The sequence below is a fragment of the Schistocerca gregaria genome, chromosome 4, assembly GCF_023897955.1.
Source record: "Schistocerca gregaria isolate iqSchGreg1 chromosome 4, iqSchGreg1.2, whole genome shotgun sequence".
Classification (NCBI taxonomy): domain Eukaryota; kingdom Metazoa; phylum Arthropoda; class Insecta; order Orthoptera; family Acrididae; genus Schistocerca; species Schistocerca gregaria.
The window spans coordinates 758,511,443-758,527,217 of NC_064923.1; the positions used below are offsets into that span (position 1 = coordinate 758,511,443).

General features: G+C 38.9%; 1 protein-coding gene across 2 annotated transcripts in view; it reads left to right on the forward strand.

The window, feature by feature from the left end:
• Positions 1 to 11,304: 11,304 nt before the first annotated feature.
• The window catches only part of LOC126266719 (autophagy-related protein 2 homolog A), a 492,161-nt gene continuing 487,690 nt past the window's right edge, over positions 11,305 to 15,775 (forward strand). Inside the window, exon 1 of one of the 2 annotated variants that reach the window (XM_049971191.1) lies at positions 11,305 to 11,642. In XM_049971191.1, coding sequence (XP_049827148.1) covers positions 11,475 to 11,642 — 168 coding nt within the window. In that variant the 5' untranslated portion in view covers positions 11,305 to 11,474. The remainder of the gene's footprint in view (positions 11,643 to 15,775) is intronic. The other variant, XM_049971193.1, reaches the window with a different exon arrangement.

Genomic DNA, 15,775 nt, shown 5'->3' on the forward strand with positions numbered 1-15,775 from the left:
TCCTTGTTTCTGATGCAAAATTGAAAATCAAGTTGGATCCCCTCAAGACATTTGTGTCCATCAAACAAAGATGGTTCTGGGATGATGTGAAATAGATCATTCGCCTGTCACTGTTCAGATATAAATCGAGTTGTTCAGTGACTCTGTGTCAGTGACAGTAAGTCATGAGCTTCTGTCAGCTCCGTGCATTCGTTTCTCTACCTATTTGCTTGATTGTTATTGTGTCTGAGAGAAAGAGGAAAGAGAGAGGTGCATTAGTGTTCTGATCTTGTACACAGCATCAGGATACCATACTGCTGAAATTCTTATGTCTAACGCTGATGTCCTACACACATATATTTCCATCAAGGAATCTGGTTTCATTGTATCACTTTTATAAGTGGTGGGATAACCATACTTAATAGCAATTCGTTTGCTATATAGTCGCTAACTGGAATCGTTCTTTGATTTTTCAAGGTGTGGAGATAGTGGATGGAGGACACATATTTGTTGGCATATTTGTCGGAAAACCGTAGAGGAAGACGATAGTACGCTTAATTCTGGATTGGGTGACGACAGATCTCGAATACAATCAGAGACAGCCTGGTAAGATCACAATAGTCACATGAGCCATCACGAAGGTGTAGTGGTATGACGTGAAGTTCACTTCTTTGGGTACAATATTCATCGATTCAACACAAAACTGGCACATTTAGATGTTGATTCAATTATTTTATATATGTATGTCAACTGCCTCTACTTAGAAATCATATGGAGACATCTGATGTTATGTGTGCAACATGAGAGACTTGGTGAGGTTGGAACACTTAGGCTTGAAATTCTGTTACATTATACAATGAGGTGTCAAAAGTCATGGGATAGCAATATGTACATATACAGATGGCGGTAGTATCACGTACACAAGGTATACATCTACATCTACATGACTACTCTGCAATTCACATTTAAGTGTTTGGCAGAGGGTTCATCGAACCACAATCATACTATCTCTCTACTATTCCACTCCCGAACAGCGAGCGGGAAAAACGAACACCTAAACCTTTCTGTTCGAGCTCTGATTTCTCTTATTTTATTTTGATGATCATTCCTACCTATGTAGGTTGGGCTCAACAAAATATTTTCGCATTCGGAAGAGAAAGTTGGTGACTGAAATTTCGTAAAAAGGTCTCGCCGCGACGAAAAACGTCTATGCTGTAATGACTTCCATCCCAACTCGTGTATCATATCTGCCACACTCTCTCCCCTATAACGCGATAATACAAAACGAGCTGCCCTTCTTTGCACCCTCTCGATGTCCTCCGTCAATCCCACCTGGTAAGGATCCCACACCGCGCAGCAATATTCTAACAGAGGACGAACGAGTGTAGTGTAAGCTGTCACTTTAGTGGACTTGTTGCATCTTCTAAGTGTCCTGCCAATGAAACGCAACCTTTGGCTCGCCTTCCCGACAATATTATCTATGTGGTCCTTCCAACTGAAGTTCTTTGTAATTTTAACACCCAAGTACTTAGTTGAATTGACAGCCTTGAGAATTGTACTATTTATCGAGTAATCGAATTCCAACGGATTTCTTTTGGAACTCATGTGGATCATCTCACACTTTTCGTTATTTAGCGTCAACTGCCACCTGACACACCATACAGCAATCTTTTCTAAATCGCTTTGCAGCTGATACTGGTCTTCGGATGACCTTACTAGACGGTAAATTACAGCATCATCTGCGAACAGTCTAAGAGAACTGCTCAGATTGTCACCCAGGTCATTTATATAGATCAGGAACAGTAGAGGTCCCAGGACGCTTCCCTGGGGAACACCTGATATCACTTCAGTTTTACTCGATGATTTGCCGTCTATTACTACGAACTGCGACCTTCCTGACAGGAAATCACGAATCCAGTCGCACAACTGAGACAATACCCCATAACTCCGCAGCTTGATTAGAAGTCGCTTGTGAGGAACGGTGTCAAAAGCTTTCCGGAAATCTAGAAATACGGAATCAACTTGAGAAGGGAAGTGCATGGAGAAGCCAAGGTTTGTATGCAGATGATTGATGTGGAAATGTGTCTGATGTGATTATGGTCTCACAACAGGTATTGACAGACTCTGAATGCTGAATGGTAGTTGGAGATAGAAGTACAGGATATTCCATTTCGAAAATTGCTAGGGAATTTCTGTAGAAATTCATCAAACATTGGGAGAAAAGTACCTTTCAGATAAAATCAGGGAGAAAGCGAACAGACTTTTCACCAAATTAGATGATCTTAGACACAATGTTAGGCACCTGACAGCAGTAGGGACAACTTTCCCCAGATAATGGAACAGATATAAAGTTTCCAGATATGTTATTGCGATGCACTAAACAACATCAGGAGACCATCACTGTAAAATTAACACCAACTCCAAAATAGGCTGACTGACAAAGAACCAAATATGCGAAGGACCTATAGTGTGCCCATCTTCCTGTGAGTATACTGATAATAAAGAGAAATTTTAGCCACACCTAACACTCTAGAATCAAAGACCGCCAAGGGCGGTAAGCGTTTAGCAACACTCCACAAGAAAGGTAGGAAATTCGATGTTCCAAGATCCTCAGTGTCAAGAGTATGCTGAGAATATCAAATTTCAGACATTATCTCTCACCACAGACGATACAGATGCTGACAACTTTCACTCAACGACAGAGAGCAGCAGCACTTTCGTAGAGCTGTCAGTACTAACAAAGAAGCAACATTGCGTGAAATAATCGTGGGAATCAACGTTGGATGTACGACGAACGTATCTGCTAAGACAGTGGGGCGAAAGTTGATTTTAACGGGCTATGGCAACAGACGACCGACTTGAGTGCCTTTGCTGTCAGCATGACATCACGAACAGCGCCTCTCCTGGGTCATGGGAAAACTGTGACTTGGTCAGATGAGTCCCAGTTTAAGTTGGTAAGAGCTGATAGTAGGATTCGAACGTGACGCACACTCCATGAAGCCATGGACCCTTGTTGTCAACAAGGTACTGTCCAAGCTGGTGGTGGCTCCGTATTGATGTGGACAATGTTTACATGAAATGGACTGGGCCCTCTGGTCCAACTGAAATGATCATTCACTGGGAATAGTTATGTGCATCACTTGGAGACCATTTGCAGTCATTCATGGACTTCATGTTCCCGAACATGTCATTGGGCCACAGTTTCTGTGCAAACGTTGTCTTTATGGGCGCATTACCACATTTCAGGCCTGCAACAGCTCTCTGAAGATTCTCCTTAGTAGGCAGTGCTTTCAACTCGAGGCAAATAACAATTGAGAAATTTCACCTATTGCTTTTGGGGTGATGTTGACCAGATACGAGTAGAGGTTGGAGTAAAGTTAAACTCATCATTGAAATTGTCGATAACAATCTGTGATGACTGTTCCATCGATATCATTAACTGGGGCAATGTTCTTGTGTGTGGGCCCGATGATTCTTCTGATACCCAAATACACAATGTCAATGTTCCCAGTGTTGAGACATTACTGCATACTTGCTCAACGTTTTTCTCAATATGTGTTAATGCAGTTATGGATTGTGTACTCAACAACTGACTTTGCTTTGCTTAGATCCATGTGGGTAACACTGCAAGCGTTTGAGATGTAGTTGACAGCTGCTTTATACTTCGACTCAAGGAGAGATTTCAAGACCTCAGTATTCTCAATGAAACAATCCTGGGATTTCGCTTGCAAAATACGAAATATAGTGCTAGCCATCAAAATAAGAAGTGAATTGATCTTATGCCAGTCTTCAGCAATGGGTACATTTAGGTCACAGAAGTCAACTTGTTACCGAACTCTACCACCAAATATTTCTACTATTGCACGGTCGTTAGTTTTGGAAAGATTGACCCTGGAACTGCCAGGTGTCTCAGCACAGTGGATGTTCTTAAGCACCAAGTGAACTTTTGTCTCTAGTCGTAGATGATCAGTGTCAACTTCTATCTGAATTTTACCTCCAAATATTTTTACTATTGCAGGGTCCTTAGTTTTACAAAGATTAATCTTGGAACTGCCAGATGTCTGACCAGAGAGGATCTTCTTAGGCACCAAGCGAACTTTAGATACTAGCAGTATATGATCAGTGTCACGTCACCGCTATGGAAGGAGCACATTTGGAGAAAATGGCGGAGATCTTTCCTCTTGTTTAAAATAAGATTTAGTTTATGCCAGTGTTTGGAGTGAGGGTGCATCTAGGAAACCTTGTGCCTCGCCTTACCTTTAAGGTACATGCTAGTGATGTATGGGTGCTAGGAGTATAATTCAAGCAGACATAAACCGTTCTCATTCATCTTGGTCACTCCGCGTGTGCCGAGGCAGTCTGGCCAAACAGCAGAATCACATCTGATACAGATATTGAAGTCACCTTGAGAGAGGGTCTGCAGGATGCCTTCCCTGAATCACTTCGCCGATATGTTCCCAAATTGGAAAATTTATGTCTGTAGTTGACGTCAGCATTGACAGGTATACTGTCATCAGTGTCATTGGTCCAATGCTAGTTGATAAATACAAAGTTATAATGCATTCTGAGATCCCGATCGGGCTTTCAGTGGCATGTTATAGCATGTTATGAATGGTAAAGCCAACACCATGTTGTCCAGGAATGACACCGTCCTTTCCTTCCAGAAAAATGTGTAATTTTCCTCTCGAATTGAACACTCGTCTGGTACCCTGATTTCCTGTGAGGCTGTTATAACACTATTAAGTCTGGCTAGTTGCAAGGCGATGACAGTTGTTTTGTGTAGATCTTGAGAGCTCCAAAACTTACTAAGACAGGTTTACTTCTTTTGTGCTTCTGTAGATATTGACATTATATGTTCCATGCACCCAACTGGAAACATCGGGGCCAGGACAGGCTACTATGTAATAGTCTAGAGGCTGCCCAGCTTGAAGCTGGCAGCGACTGGATGGTGGATGTACAAGGGGCCCTCACACTGTCAATAGTGACTTCTGTTGCCCGCACTTACTTCTATCCATGCGGATTTATAACCAATAACCTGCTACTACTATTATTAATTCCACATGGCTGCAAGTGGAGACAAGTAACTAAAATTCAGAAGCTAAAATGGGCATTTGGGTAAGGTCATGTGACATCTCTTGCTCGTTACTTTGGACGCTCCTTACTGGATTTCATCGTATTTTGTTGTTCCTGTATTATAACTTGCATGTTATGGCAGTATACTGTTTCAAGGCAATGCTGCATTGAAGATTATTGCATTCTCGTTTTGTACATGCAGTTTGACACAGAGAACAGTCAATTGGTTAACACACACACAATCAATAAAGGCAACTCTTCATTTAATAATGATGGAACACTTGTCTTTTATAGCTGTTCTATCTATATCTGTGTCTGCATCTACAAAGATACTCTGCAATCTGCCATACAGCACCTGGCAGAGAGTACCCCTTAACAGTACTAGGTATTTCCTTTCCTATTCCACTCACAAATAGGGCGAGGGAAAAACGACTGACTATATGCCTCTGTTGTTGTTGCTGTGGTCTTCAGTCCTGAGTCTGGTTTGATGCAGCTCTCCATGCTACTCTATCCTGTGCAAGCTTCTTCATCTCCCAGTACCTACTGCAACCTACATCCTTCTGAATCGGCTTAGTGTATTCACCTCTTGGTCTCCCTCTAGATTTTTACCCTCCACACTGCCCTCCAATACTAAATTGGTCACCCCTTGATGTCTCAGAACATGTCCTACCAACCGATCCCTTCTTCTGGTCAAGTTGTGCCACAAACTTCTCTTCTCCCCAATCCTATTCAATACTTCCTCATTAGTTATGTGATCTACCCATCTAATCTCCAGCATTCTTCTGTAGCACCACATTTCGAAAGCTTCTATTCTCTTCTTGTCCAAACTATTTATCGTCCATGTTTCACTTCTATAAATGGCTACATTCCAAAAAAATACTTTCAGAAACGACTTCCTGATACATAAATCTATATTCGGTGTTAACAAATTTCTCTTCTTCAGAAACGCTTTCCTTGCCATTGCCAGTCTACATTTTATATCCTCTCTACTTCGACCATCATCAGTTATTTTACTTCCTAAATAGCAAAACTCCTTTATTACTTAAAGTCTCTCACTTCCTAATCTAATTCCCTCAGCATCACCCGATTTAATTCGACTACATTCCGTTATCCTTGTTTTGCTTTTGTTGATGTTCATCTTATATCCTCCTTTCAAGACACTGTCCATTCTGTTCAACTGCTCTTCCAAGTCCTTTGACATCTCTGACAGAATTACAATGTCATTGGCGAACCTCAAAGTTTTTACTTCTTCTCCATGAATTGTAATACCTACTCCAAATTTTTCTTTTGTTTCCTTTACTGCTTGCTCAATATACAGATTGAATAACATCGGGGAGAGGCTACAACCCTGTCTCACTCCTTTCCCAACCACTGCTTCCCTTTCATATCCCTCGACTCTTATGACTGCCATCTGGTTTCTGTACAAATTGTAAATAGCCTTTCGCTCCCTGTACTTTACCCCTGCCACCTTCAGAATTTGAAAGAGAGTATTCCAGTCAACATTGTCAAAAGCTTTCTCCAAGTCTACAAATGCTAGAAACGTAGTTTTGCCTTTCCTTAATCTTTCTTCTAAGATAAGCCGAAAGGTCAGTATTGCTTCACGTGTTCCAATATTTCTATGGAATCCAAACTGATCTTCCCTGAGGTCGGCTTCTACTAGTTTTTCCATTCGTCTGTAAAGAATTCGTGTTAGTATTTTGCAGCTGTGGCTTATTAAACTGATTGAACGGTAATTTTCACATCTGTCAACACCTGCTTTCTTTGGGGTTGGAATTATTATATTCTTCTTGAAGTCTGAGGGTATTTTGCCTGTCTCGTACATCTTGCTCACCAGCTGGTAGAGTTTTGTCAGGACTGGATCTCCCAAGGCCATCAGTAGTTCCAATGGAATGTTGTCTACTCCGGGGGCCTTGTTTCGACTCAAGCCTTTCAGTGTTCTGTCAAACTCTTCACGCAGTATCGTATCTCCCATTTCATCTTCATCTACATCCTCTTCCATTTTAATAATATTGTCCTCAAGTACATCGCCCTTGTATAGACCCTCTATGTACTCCTTCCACCTTTCTGCTTTCCCTTCTTTGCTTAGAACTGGGTTTCCATATGAGCTCTTGATGTTCATACAAGTGGTTCTCTTCTCTCCAAAGGTCTCTTTAAGTTTAATGTAGGCAGTATCTATTTTACCCCTTGTGAGATAAGCCTCTACATCCTTACATTTGTCCTCTAGCCATCCCTGCTTAGCCATTTTGCACTTCCTGTCAATCTCATTTTTGAGAAGTTTGTATTCCTTTTTGCCTGCTTCATTTACTGCATTTTTATATTTTCTCCTTTCATCAATTAAATTCAATATTCTTCTGTTACTCAAGGATTTCTACTAGCCCTCATCCTTTTACCTACTTGATCCTGTGCTGCCTTGACTACTTCATCCCTCAAAGCTACCCATTCTTCTTCAACTATATTTCTTTTCCCCTTTCCTGGCAATTGTTCCCTTATGCTCTCGCTGAAACTCTGTACAACCTCTGGTTCTTTAAGTTAATCCATCTTCTTAAATTCCCACCTTTTTGCAGTTTCTTCAGTTTTAATCTACAGGTCATAACCAATAGATTGTGGTCAGAGTCCACATCTGCCCCTGGACATGTGTTACAACTTAAAACCTGGTTCCTAAATCTCTGTCTTACCATTATGTAATCTATCTGATACGTTTTAGTATCTCCAGGCTTCTTCCATGTATACAGCCTTCTTTTATGATTCTTGAACCAAGTGTTACCTACGATTAAGTTGTGCTCTGTGCAAAATTCTACCAGGTGGCTTCCTCTTTCATTTCTTTGCCCCATTCCATATTCACCTACTACGTTTCCTTCTCTCCCTTTTCCTACTACCGAATTCCAGTCACCCATGACTATTAAATTTTCGTCACCCTTCACTATCTGAATAATTTCTTTTATTTGATCATACATTTCTTCAATTTCTTCATCATCTGCAGAGCTAGTTGGCATATAAACTTGTACTACTGTAGTAGGTGTTTGCTTCATATCCATCTTGGCCACAATAATGCGTTCACTATTCTGTTTGTAGTAGCTTACCCACATTCCTATTTTCCTACTCATTATTAAACCTACTCCTGCATTACCCCTATTTGATTTTGTGTTTATAACCCTGTAGTCACCTGACCAGACGTCTTGTTCCTCCTGACACCGAACTTCACTAATTCCCACTATATCTAACTTTAACCTATCCATTTCCCTTTTTAAATTTTCTAACCTACCTGCCCGATTAAGGGATCTGACATTCCACGCTCCGATCCGTAGAACGCCAGTTTTCTTTCTCCTGATAACGACATACTCTTGAGTAGTCCCCACCCGGAGATCCGAATGTGGGACTATTTTACCTCCGGAATATTTTACCCAAGAGGACGCCATCATCATTTAATCATACAGTAAAGCTGCATGGCCTCAGGAATAATTACGGCGGTAGTTTCCCCTTGCTTTCAGTCGTTCGCAGTACCAGCACAGCAAGGCCGTTTTGGTTATTGTTACAAGGCCAGATCAGTCAATTATCCAGGCTGTTGCCCTTGCAGCTACTGCAAAGGCTGCTGCCCCTCTTCAGGAACCACATGCCTCTGTATGAGGCCTAGTTATATGTTGGAGGCATTAGAAACGATATACAGTCAGCTTCAAATGCCGGTTCTCTAAATTTTCTTAATAAAGTTTCTCAAAAAGAATGTCCCATTTGAGTTCCTGAAGCATGTCTGTAGCACTTGCGTGTTATTAGAACTTATTGGTAACAAATCTAGCAGCCCATCTCTGAATCGTTTCGATGTCTTCATTTAATCCGACCTGGTACAGATCCCAAACACTCGAGCAATGCTCAAGAATAGGTATCATTTACAGATGAACCACCCTTTCCTAGAATTCTCCCAATAACTCAAATTTGATCAGTCACTTTCTCCATCGCAATCCTCACATGCTCATTCCATTTCACTTTGCTTGGCATTACGCCCAGATAATTAAATGACATGACTGTGTCAGGCAGGATACTACTAAGGCTGTATCCGAAAATTGTGGATTGTTTTTCCTACTCATCCGCATTAACTTACATTTTTCTACATTTAGAGCTAGCTGTCATTCATCACAGCAACTAGAAATTTATTAAGTCACCTCATAACCTCCTATAATCACTCAACTTCAACAACTTACCTACACACCACAGCATCATCAGAAAACAACTGCTGACTGGTGCCTACCCTGTGTGCCACACAAATTATTTTTACACAGAGGATAAGTGTGGTCCTATCACAGCTGCCTGGTGTACTCAAGAGGACACCCTTGTCTCTGATGAACACTCGCTGATCCTGTGACTGAAGTGAACAAAAGTGGTATTGTATATATAACTCTTGGCTGCCCTAGAAGACAAGCAGCAACCAAAAACACTGGGTTGTGAGAGCTTCGTAAAGCAAGAACTCGATGACCCCATCCACTGGAAGCAGAAGTGGAACCAGACTGAACTACCACACTTGTCTCATGCAGCTGTATTTCATGGACTGTGGTAGCGCCTCACAATTCTCGGAGGCATGCCTGAAGCATCATCCTGATTGACCCCACCAGTGAAGCTGTGTTGACATGCAACATCCTTGTGGTGGTTGACTGTTAGTGTGAAGATATTGATGATCGACAACATCGCAAATGTTTACGAGGGCGTGCTCAAAAGTAATGCCTTCAGTTTTTATATGAAAAATCTTAAAGATTTTCATATAAAACAGAAGTTATCACTACATCATTGTTCTTTATGTCTACATATTTATTTTTCAACATAGACACCCTGGCGACGAACACACGTCTCACAAATAACATCAGTTTGTTAATAATGTCAGAATAGAATGATTGACTTCGTTGATGGAGCCATAACCTCACCTTTGCTTGAAGCAGTTTATCACTATCAAAGTGAAGTCCTCTAACGTTTTCTGTAAGTTTTGGAAACAGATGAATATCAGATGGGGCTGGCTGGCAGGACTGTATAGTGAACACAAGGTGTCGGTTTGTGGCAGATATTGCAACGCTCCTTTGGCCTGGTACCGGTACTGTCATACTGAAGAAGAAGTGCTCTATGTGTCTTCGAACCTTCAATCTCGGAACTCAATTACAGTATACTGTTTCTAATTTAATGTCAAAGTTATGTTACACGGCGTCATGTTACACACTACTATTTGGAGCCCTCTAGCTGCAAGGGCTGCTAATACGTAGGCATGAAAAATAAATATGTTGAATTTTAGCAACTTTTGTTTTATTTAAAAAGCATTAAGAGTTTTCACATAAAAAATCGGAGGTATTTGTTTTCAGCATACTCTCGTATCATAAACGACACTCTTGATACAATATTACAATTCAGTTTCAGTTAACAACATAATAGCAGTAAAAAGCCTTTAGGAGCGACAGAGATGACATTTATCTTCTAACTTGTCATGAACACTTTGGTATTTACTCCAAATATGTCGCAACTTCCGAGTGTTCGTTAGGCTGCAAACTAAGAGGACAGCTTAAATTGCTGCGAGCGAAACAAGGAACAATCATACTTCTAGTCTTGCTTGTCACAAATACTTTGCTGTTTATTCTTGATTTCCAAGGAAGTTGTTAAGTGGGAACCTAAGCGCACGGCTTGCTGCCTGTGTAATGAGCATAAAAGACATTTACATTCTTGCTTGTCACAGGAACTTAAGAGTACAGCTTAAATTGCACTGAGTGAATTGAGCAGCAATGTCATTCTTGCTTGCCACAAATATGTATCTGCGATCGAATCATTAATAAAGCTTGCATAAATTCCAATGTTTCATCAATCAGAGAGTGACAGACGTCATGCAAACTCAAAGAGGTTAGAATAAATAATTCAAAGCATCTCGCATGACCCGAACTCCAGCCAAGTGTCGAACGCCGGTTGTAGTTTCCGAATTTTATTTACTCGTTAGAGTGACTAGGTCCATTGTTTCCTTTTTGCGCAGATTCAAAAAGTTGAAACAACTTTTCGCTGCTGATCTACTAAACCCATTAGAATAATGTTCATTCAGGCAACGTAACTGCAGAGCTAAATCGAGAAGTGTGCTTTAATTTTTCGCTTTGTCTCAGAACTTGAAACCATTATTTCACTTTCGTTATTTTTAGTTACCATTAACGGTGACTTTTTACCAGATGGTATATAGAAAGTTAATATTTTCTTAGAGAATTTACTCTTTCTTCCGGTCGGGCTTCTTTGTTCAAAGATTTTACTCTAGTGTCAAGCCAGGCTTCCCTTTGGTTAGGCCATGTGATTCCTCTTTGTTCAAAACAAATGACGTCATAAAGGAAAACATTGAGCTGTTTATACGTCAGAGTAGAGCAGACAGGCTCATAGATGAGTATCAATTTTTAATGTTGTGCATACCTTTTTAGCTAGTCATGCCGTGGTATGAATCTTGGTCCGAAAGCATTAAAAAGCGAGCTTGTAGGTATTTGTTGCAAAGATATCTCGGACAATTCTTAGAAGAAAAACTGACCTTGGATCAGCTGACTGTGGATTTGTACAATGGAACAGGCACAGTTTGTGAAGTCAGATTGGATGTGCAGGTAATATTTCAGAAAAGTCCACCGTTGTGTAAATTCTTTCATCTCTCATTTTTAATACTGTTTTGGAGTCGCATTACATAGCGAAGTCATCAGTTCTTTATGTCAGGCGGAAGAAGCTTTAGTTTTAGCAAGCTAGGAGTCAGTTTATAGTGACAAATAGATAAATAATCATTGTTTCCCCATTAGTGATTGTTATTTTGGTAGGCATTCTAATGAAATATGTTTCATTTAAAAACAATGTTCCATAAAACATGCCATTTTTTTAAGAGCTTCTTACTGTTTGACTTCTTATGGAATTCAAAGAATGAGGTGTATGTCGAATTATTTTGCCTCCTGTTTAATTATAAGGCATGTGCTATTAGGTTCAACTCAAAACCTCAGTCTCCTGTTGTTTCACCCCATTTATGCTGGTTTCATACTTGAAAGAATTTTTTCATTTGTGGATCAACATGTATTAGTATACCAAAGACTATATCCATCGTTGTTCCTGTTTCCATTAACTCCATCAGGATGGGGGTTGAAAAAGAACTGTGACAATGTAATTCCATGTTTACATTTGCATCCACTGTGAAGTGAGTGGAAGAATGTATTAGGGCTTTTTCCTGCTCCATTCACATGTGGGGCACAGGAAGAATGCCAGTGTGCTTTAATTAACTTCATCATGTCTAAACAATTCCTAAGGAAGCTGCCAGTTTAAGTATTTCTGTGACACTTTTCTGTGAGTCACACTACCTTAGTTATTTCTACCTAATGTAGAGCTTTTTTATATTTACATACTCTGAACAATTTAGCTTGACTTAATAACATACAAAATGATTATGCACTGTACATTTAGTTGGTTCACTCCTCACAATCTCACACACTTGCAGTTGACTTTAGGGCCTCAACTGTGCCGCTGTCCCTCTATTACGTTTCCATGTCTTCCCTTCTGTCTACCTGAAAACTGAGTTAGCATCCCCTCATGGTGAGTGTGATGCTGAACTCAGAAAAAAATGCAGTCATGCATATTATGCACTAGCAATCACCTTCCTTTATTATTATTAACCCCTACTCTGTATGTCTAAATAATCTCAATTAGCATGATATGCAACATTTAAGAGGTACACTTTGACTGCCTTTTTAAATAACTTTACTTTAGTTATCTTTTATATTTCTGTAGGAAAATTGGCTGTGATAGAAAATGTGGTTTACAATTTATTTTGTTTTGTCATCCTTGGAAAAAGTAGTCCAAACTGGTGTTTGTCCCATGATTGTGTATGGAACTGTTTGTTATGTACTAAATAATGTTTTCTTGATGTGCAGTACAGATTAGTAGATTAACCAAAGTCTACAATTAACTTTACATTTGATTGACCATGTGTGATCACCCCAGTTAATATAAGCCCTTAAACAGCTTTGTGAATTGGGTCAGTCCATACTAAATGGACTGCTTGACCATCTCAGGAAAAAACTGATATTCAGTGGTTGAATTCTCTCATGTTCAGTGGACACAATAATGCATTATTTTTTTTTAATATTTACAAACAGTGGCTATTTTTGTTTCTACCTGCAAGCATTCTTTCACATTTACAAGCATGTGTGGTTTTTAAATTATTCAGTAATGGGTTACCCCACAGCTTTCAGATAAGTAGCATTTAGTTCAGCACATACTGAACTATAAATTAAAACCATGACCACCTAGCTGAATGTATACATTAATATAGTTTTAATGGCTCAAAGTTATTGTTTGTAAATTTAAAAAAACTCAATTTTTGAACACTATTTTTTCAAAGTTCTAATTTCTCAGTCTTAATATTTTTTGTGCTATTACACTCCAAAGTATAGTTACTTTCCACAGTGTATCAATGATGAGACGCTTACACTTAAAATAATAAACTATTATTAAAAATGGATTTTATTTTTTTTGCCTGCATTATCTTTTCTAGGAGACTAGATAAAAATCTGATAATTACACATTTAATAGACCTTTATGATATCAAACTTCATTATACATTTCAACTTGAGGTTCAATGGGAAATTACGAAAAAAATTTACCAGTATAAGTCAAAAATATGTTTCTTAATATCTGGACTAATGGGTAAACTGTATCAGTTACATAATTTAAATATATCTGCATTATATTTTTTGTTTGAATGAGCCAACTAATTGCATTGTTCATCGAACAACAGAGAAATTTCGTTACTCAGTTTGGGTGTTAGGCTAATAGTTTGACCACTCTCAGCTGTGAATTTCCGGGGAGACAGCTTCATCATTACATTTTTAACAGACATCCATACTTAATTGTTATCAACTTTTTTAAAAGAGGCCCTTGGTCTTGATGGGTTGTAAAATGTAACATGCACATCTCACTTTTTACAATCAATATTATCAACTTTGGCTATCCACCACAGATGCAAGCCTTAAGTTCTTATTTTGAAGTGTTATAGGTACAAATTTTCCACATTGACAAACTTTTCTATTGAGGGATGTTGATGTGAACTTAGCTGAGCAAGTTGTGTGAATGAGGTATAAAACAAGAAAAGATTGTGTGCCTTTAATCTTCTGACAAGTGTTGAATCATTCCTCTAAGACATCGGCGGAGAGTTCTTGTATAATCGTCACATTTTACAATAACATTGGAAATCCATTTTCTGTGTTCTTTACAGAATTTAAACATTTCTGGTTCTCATAGGTTGGCTGCAGACTAGCTTTTTGACAACTCGCTTTGTTGTACTCCTGATGCCATCACTCACATCCTTACAATGGCCCGTTGCAAAAGAGTGCCATCCTACATCAAGTCTACAGTCTTATTTGTGAAAGGAGAAGTTAATATTTTTTTCTTTTTGCTTTTATATTCACTTGCAGCACCATAAGAGAAGTAGATCCACTTGTTTATTGAAGGGTGGTGCTGTTTAATGTAGTATGTTAGTTGTATTTGAAAAGCATGCACTGCCATAGCATTGTGTTCAAAGTAATCACCCATGACACAAAAAGTCTTATTCTTTAGTTTATCTTGATCCTTATAATAGAACACAAATGGATGAACTATGGCATGTTTGTTTACTCTGTGGTGACCTTGTACTTCATCTTCAACAACAAAGGAATACTGTTCAGAAAAGATGGCAAGAACTAAGCAGTCACCAGCTGCCAAGGTTTGATTTTTGTCTTTTAGAAATTTATCTTGAGCTCTGGCAAAAAGCTTTTCAGAGCCTTTTGGTAAAAAAAGTTTTCAAATTTATCTACCAACACTTCTGAAAACACTTCTCGTGGCTTTGTACTTGTCGCCATTTCCAGTCTGTCTTGTCACCCATTGTTTGTATTCTGTATTGTCAGGCATCAAATCATCTTCTTCTGACTCTTAAAACATGTCACGTGAAGCTTGTTTACCTGGATAGTCTAGACATTTTCCCGTGATCATACAATTGTAGCTGTCAATGCTGCAAACCAGAACTTCCAGAAGGTCTTTATAGTCGGTTGTAAGGTTGGCCCCGCCTGTCATCACCTTTACATTCTGGTGATACAAACAAACATAAACATTATGGTTGCCAGATGCCCCTCCACCAATACACCATTTCAGTCTCAATTCGCAATATTCCAACCTTCCAATTAATGTCAGAATTTTCTTTTTTGAATTCAGTGAATAGTTTATTTAAATTACACAATATTAACATTTTTTCGTCTCTGAATCATAGTACCATTTTCTTTCATAGAAGCATAATCTTTTTTGCCACACCTCAATTGGCTGTTATAATCATCTTCATAAAATCTAATAACCTTTACAGTCATGTTTTCCGTGTATAAAATTAGATGCATTTTTCTTTTGTACTGCAGGTAAAAAACTCTGCTCTTATACTAACTGCCTTATTAATTTAACATAATGTTCTGACACATTAAATTATTCACTAACTTTTGATTGGCTTCAAGAATTATCTTAACTTTATCCTATTTGTTTGAAATATGACATTTAGCTTTTAGTCTTTCTATAAAATCATCATATTTGTTCAGAGAATTTTTAGAACTTCCATCTGGTTTAGTGCAACTTTTCTTTTGAAATGAAACTTCCAAATTCTTTTTGACAATAGTTGCAATTATCTCAATTTTTGAATTCATTGCAATAGGTCTTTTTCTTGACTTAGTTTCCTGATTTTACTAGT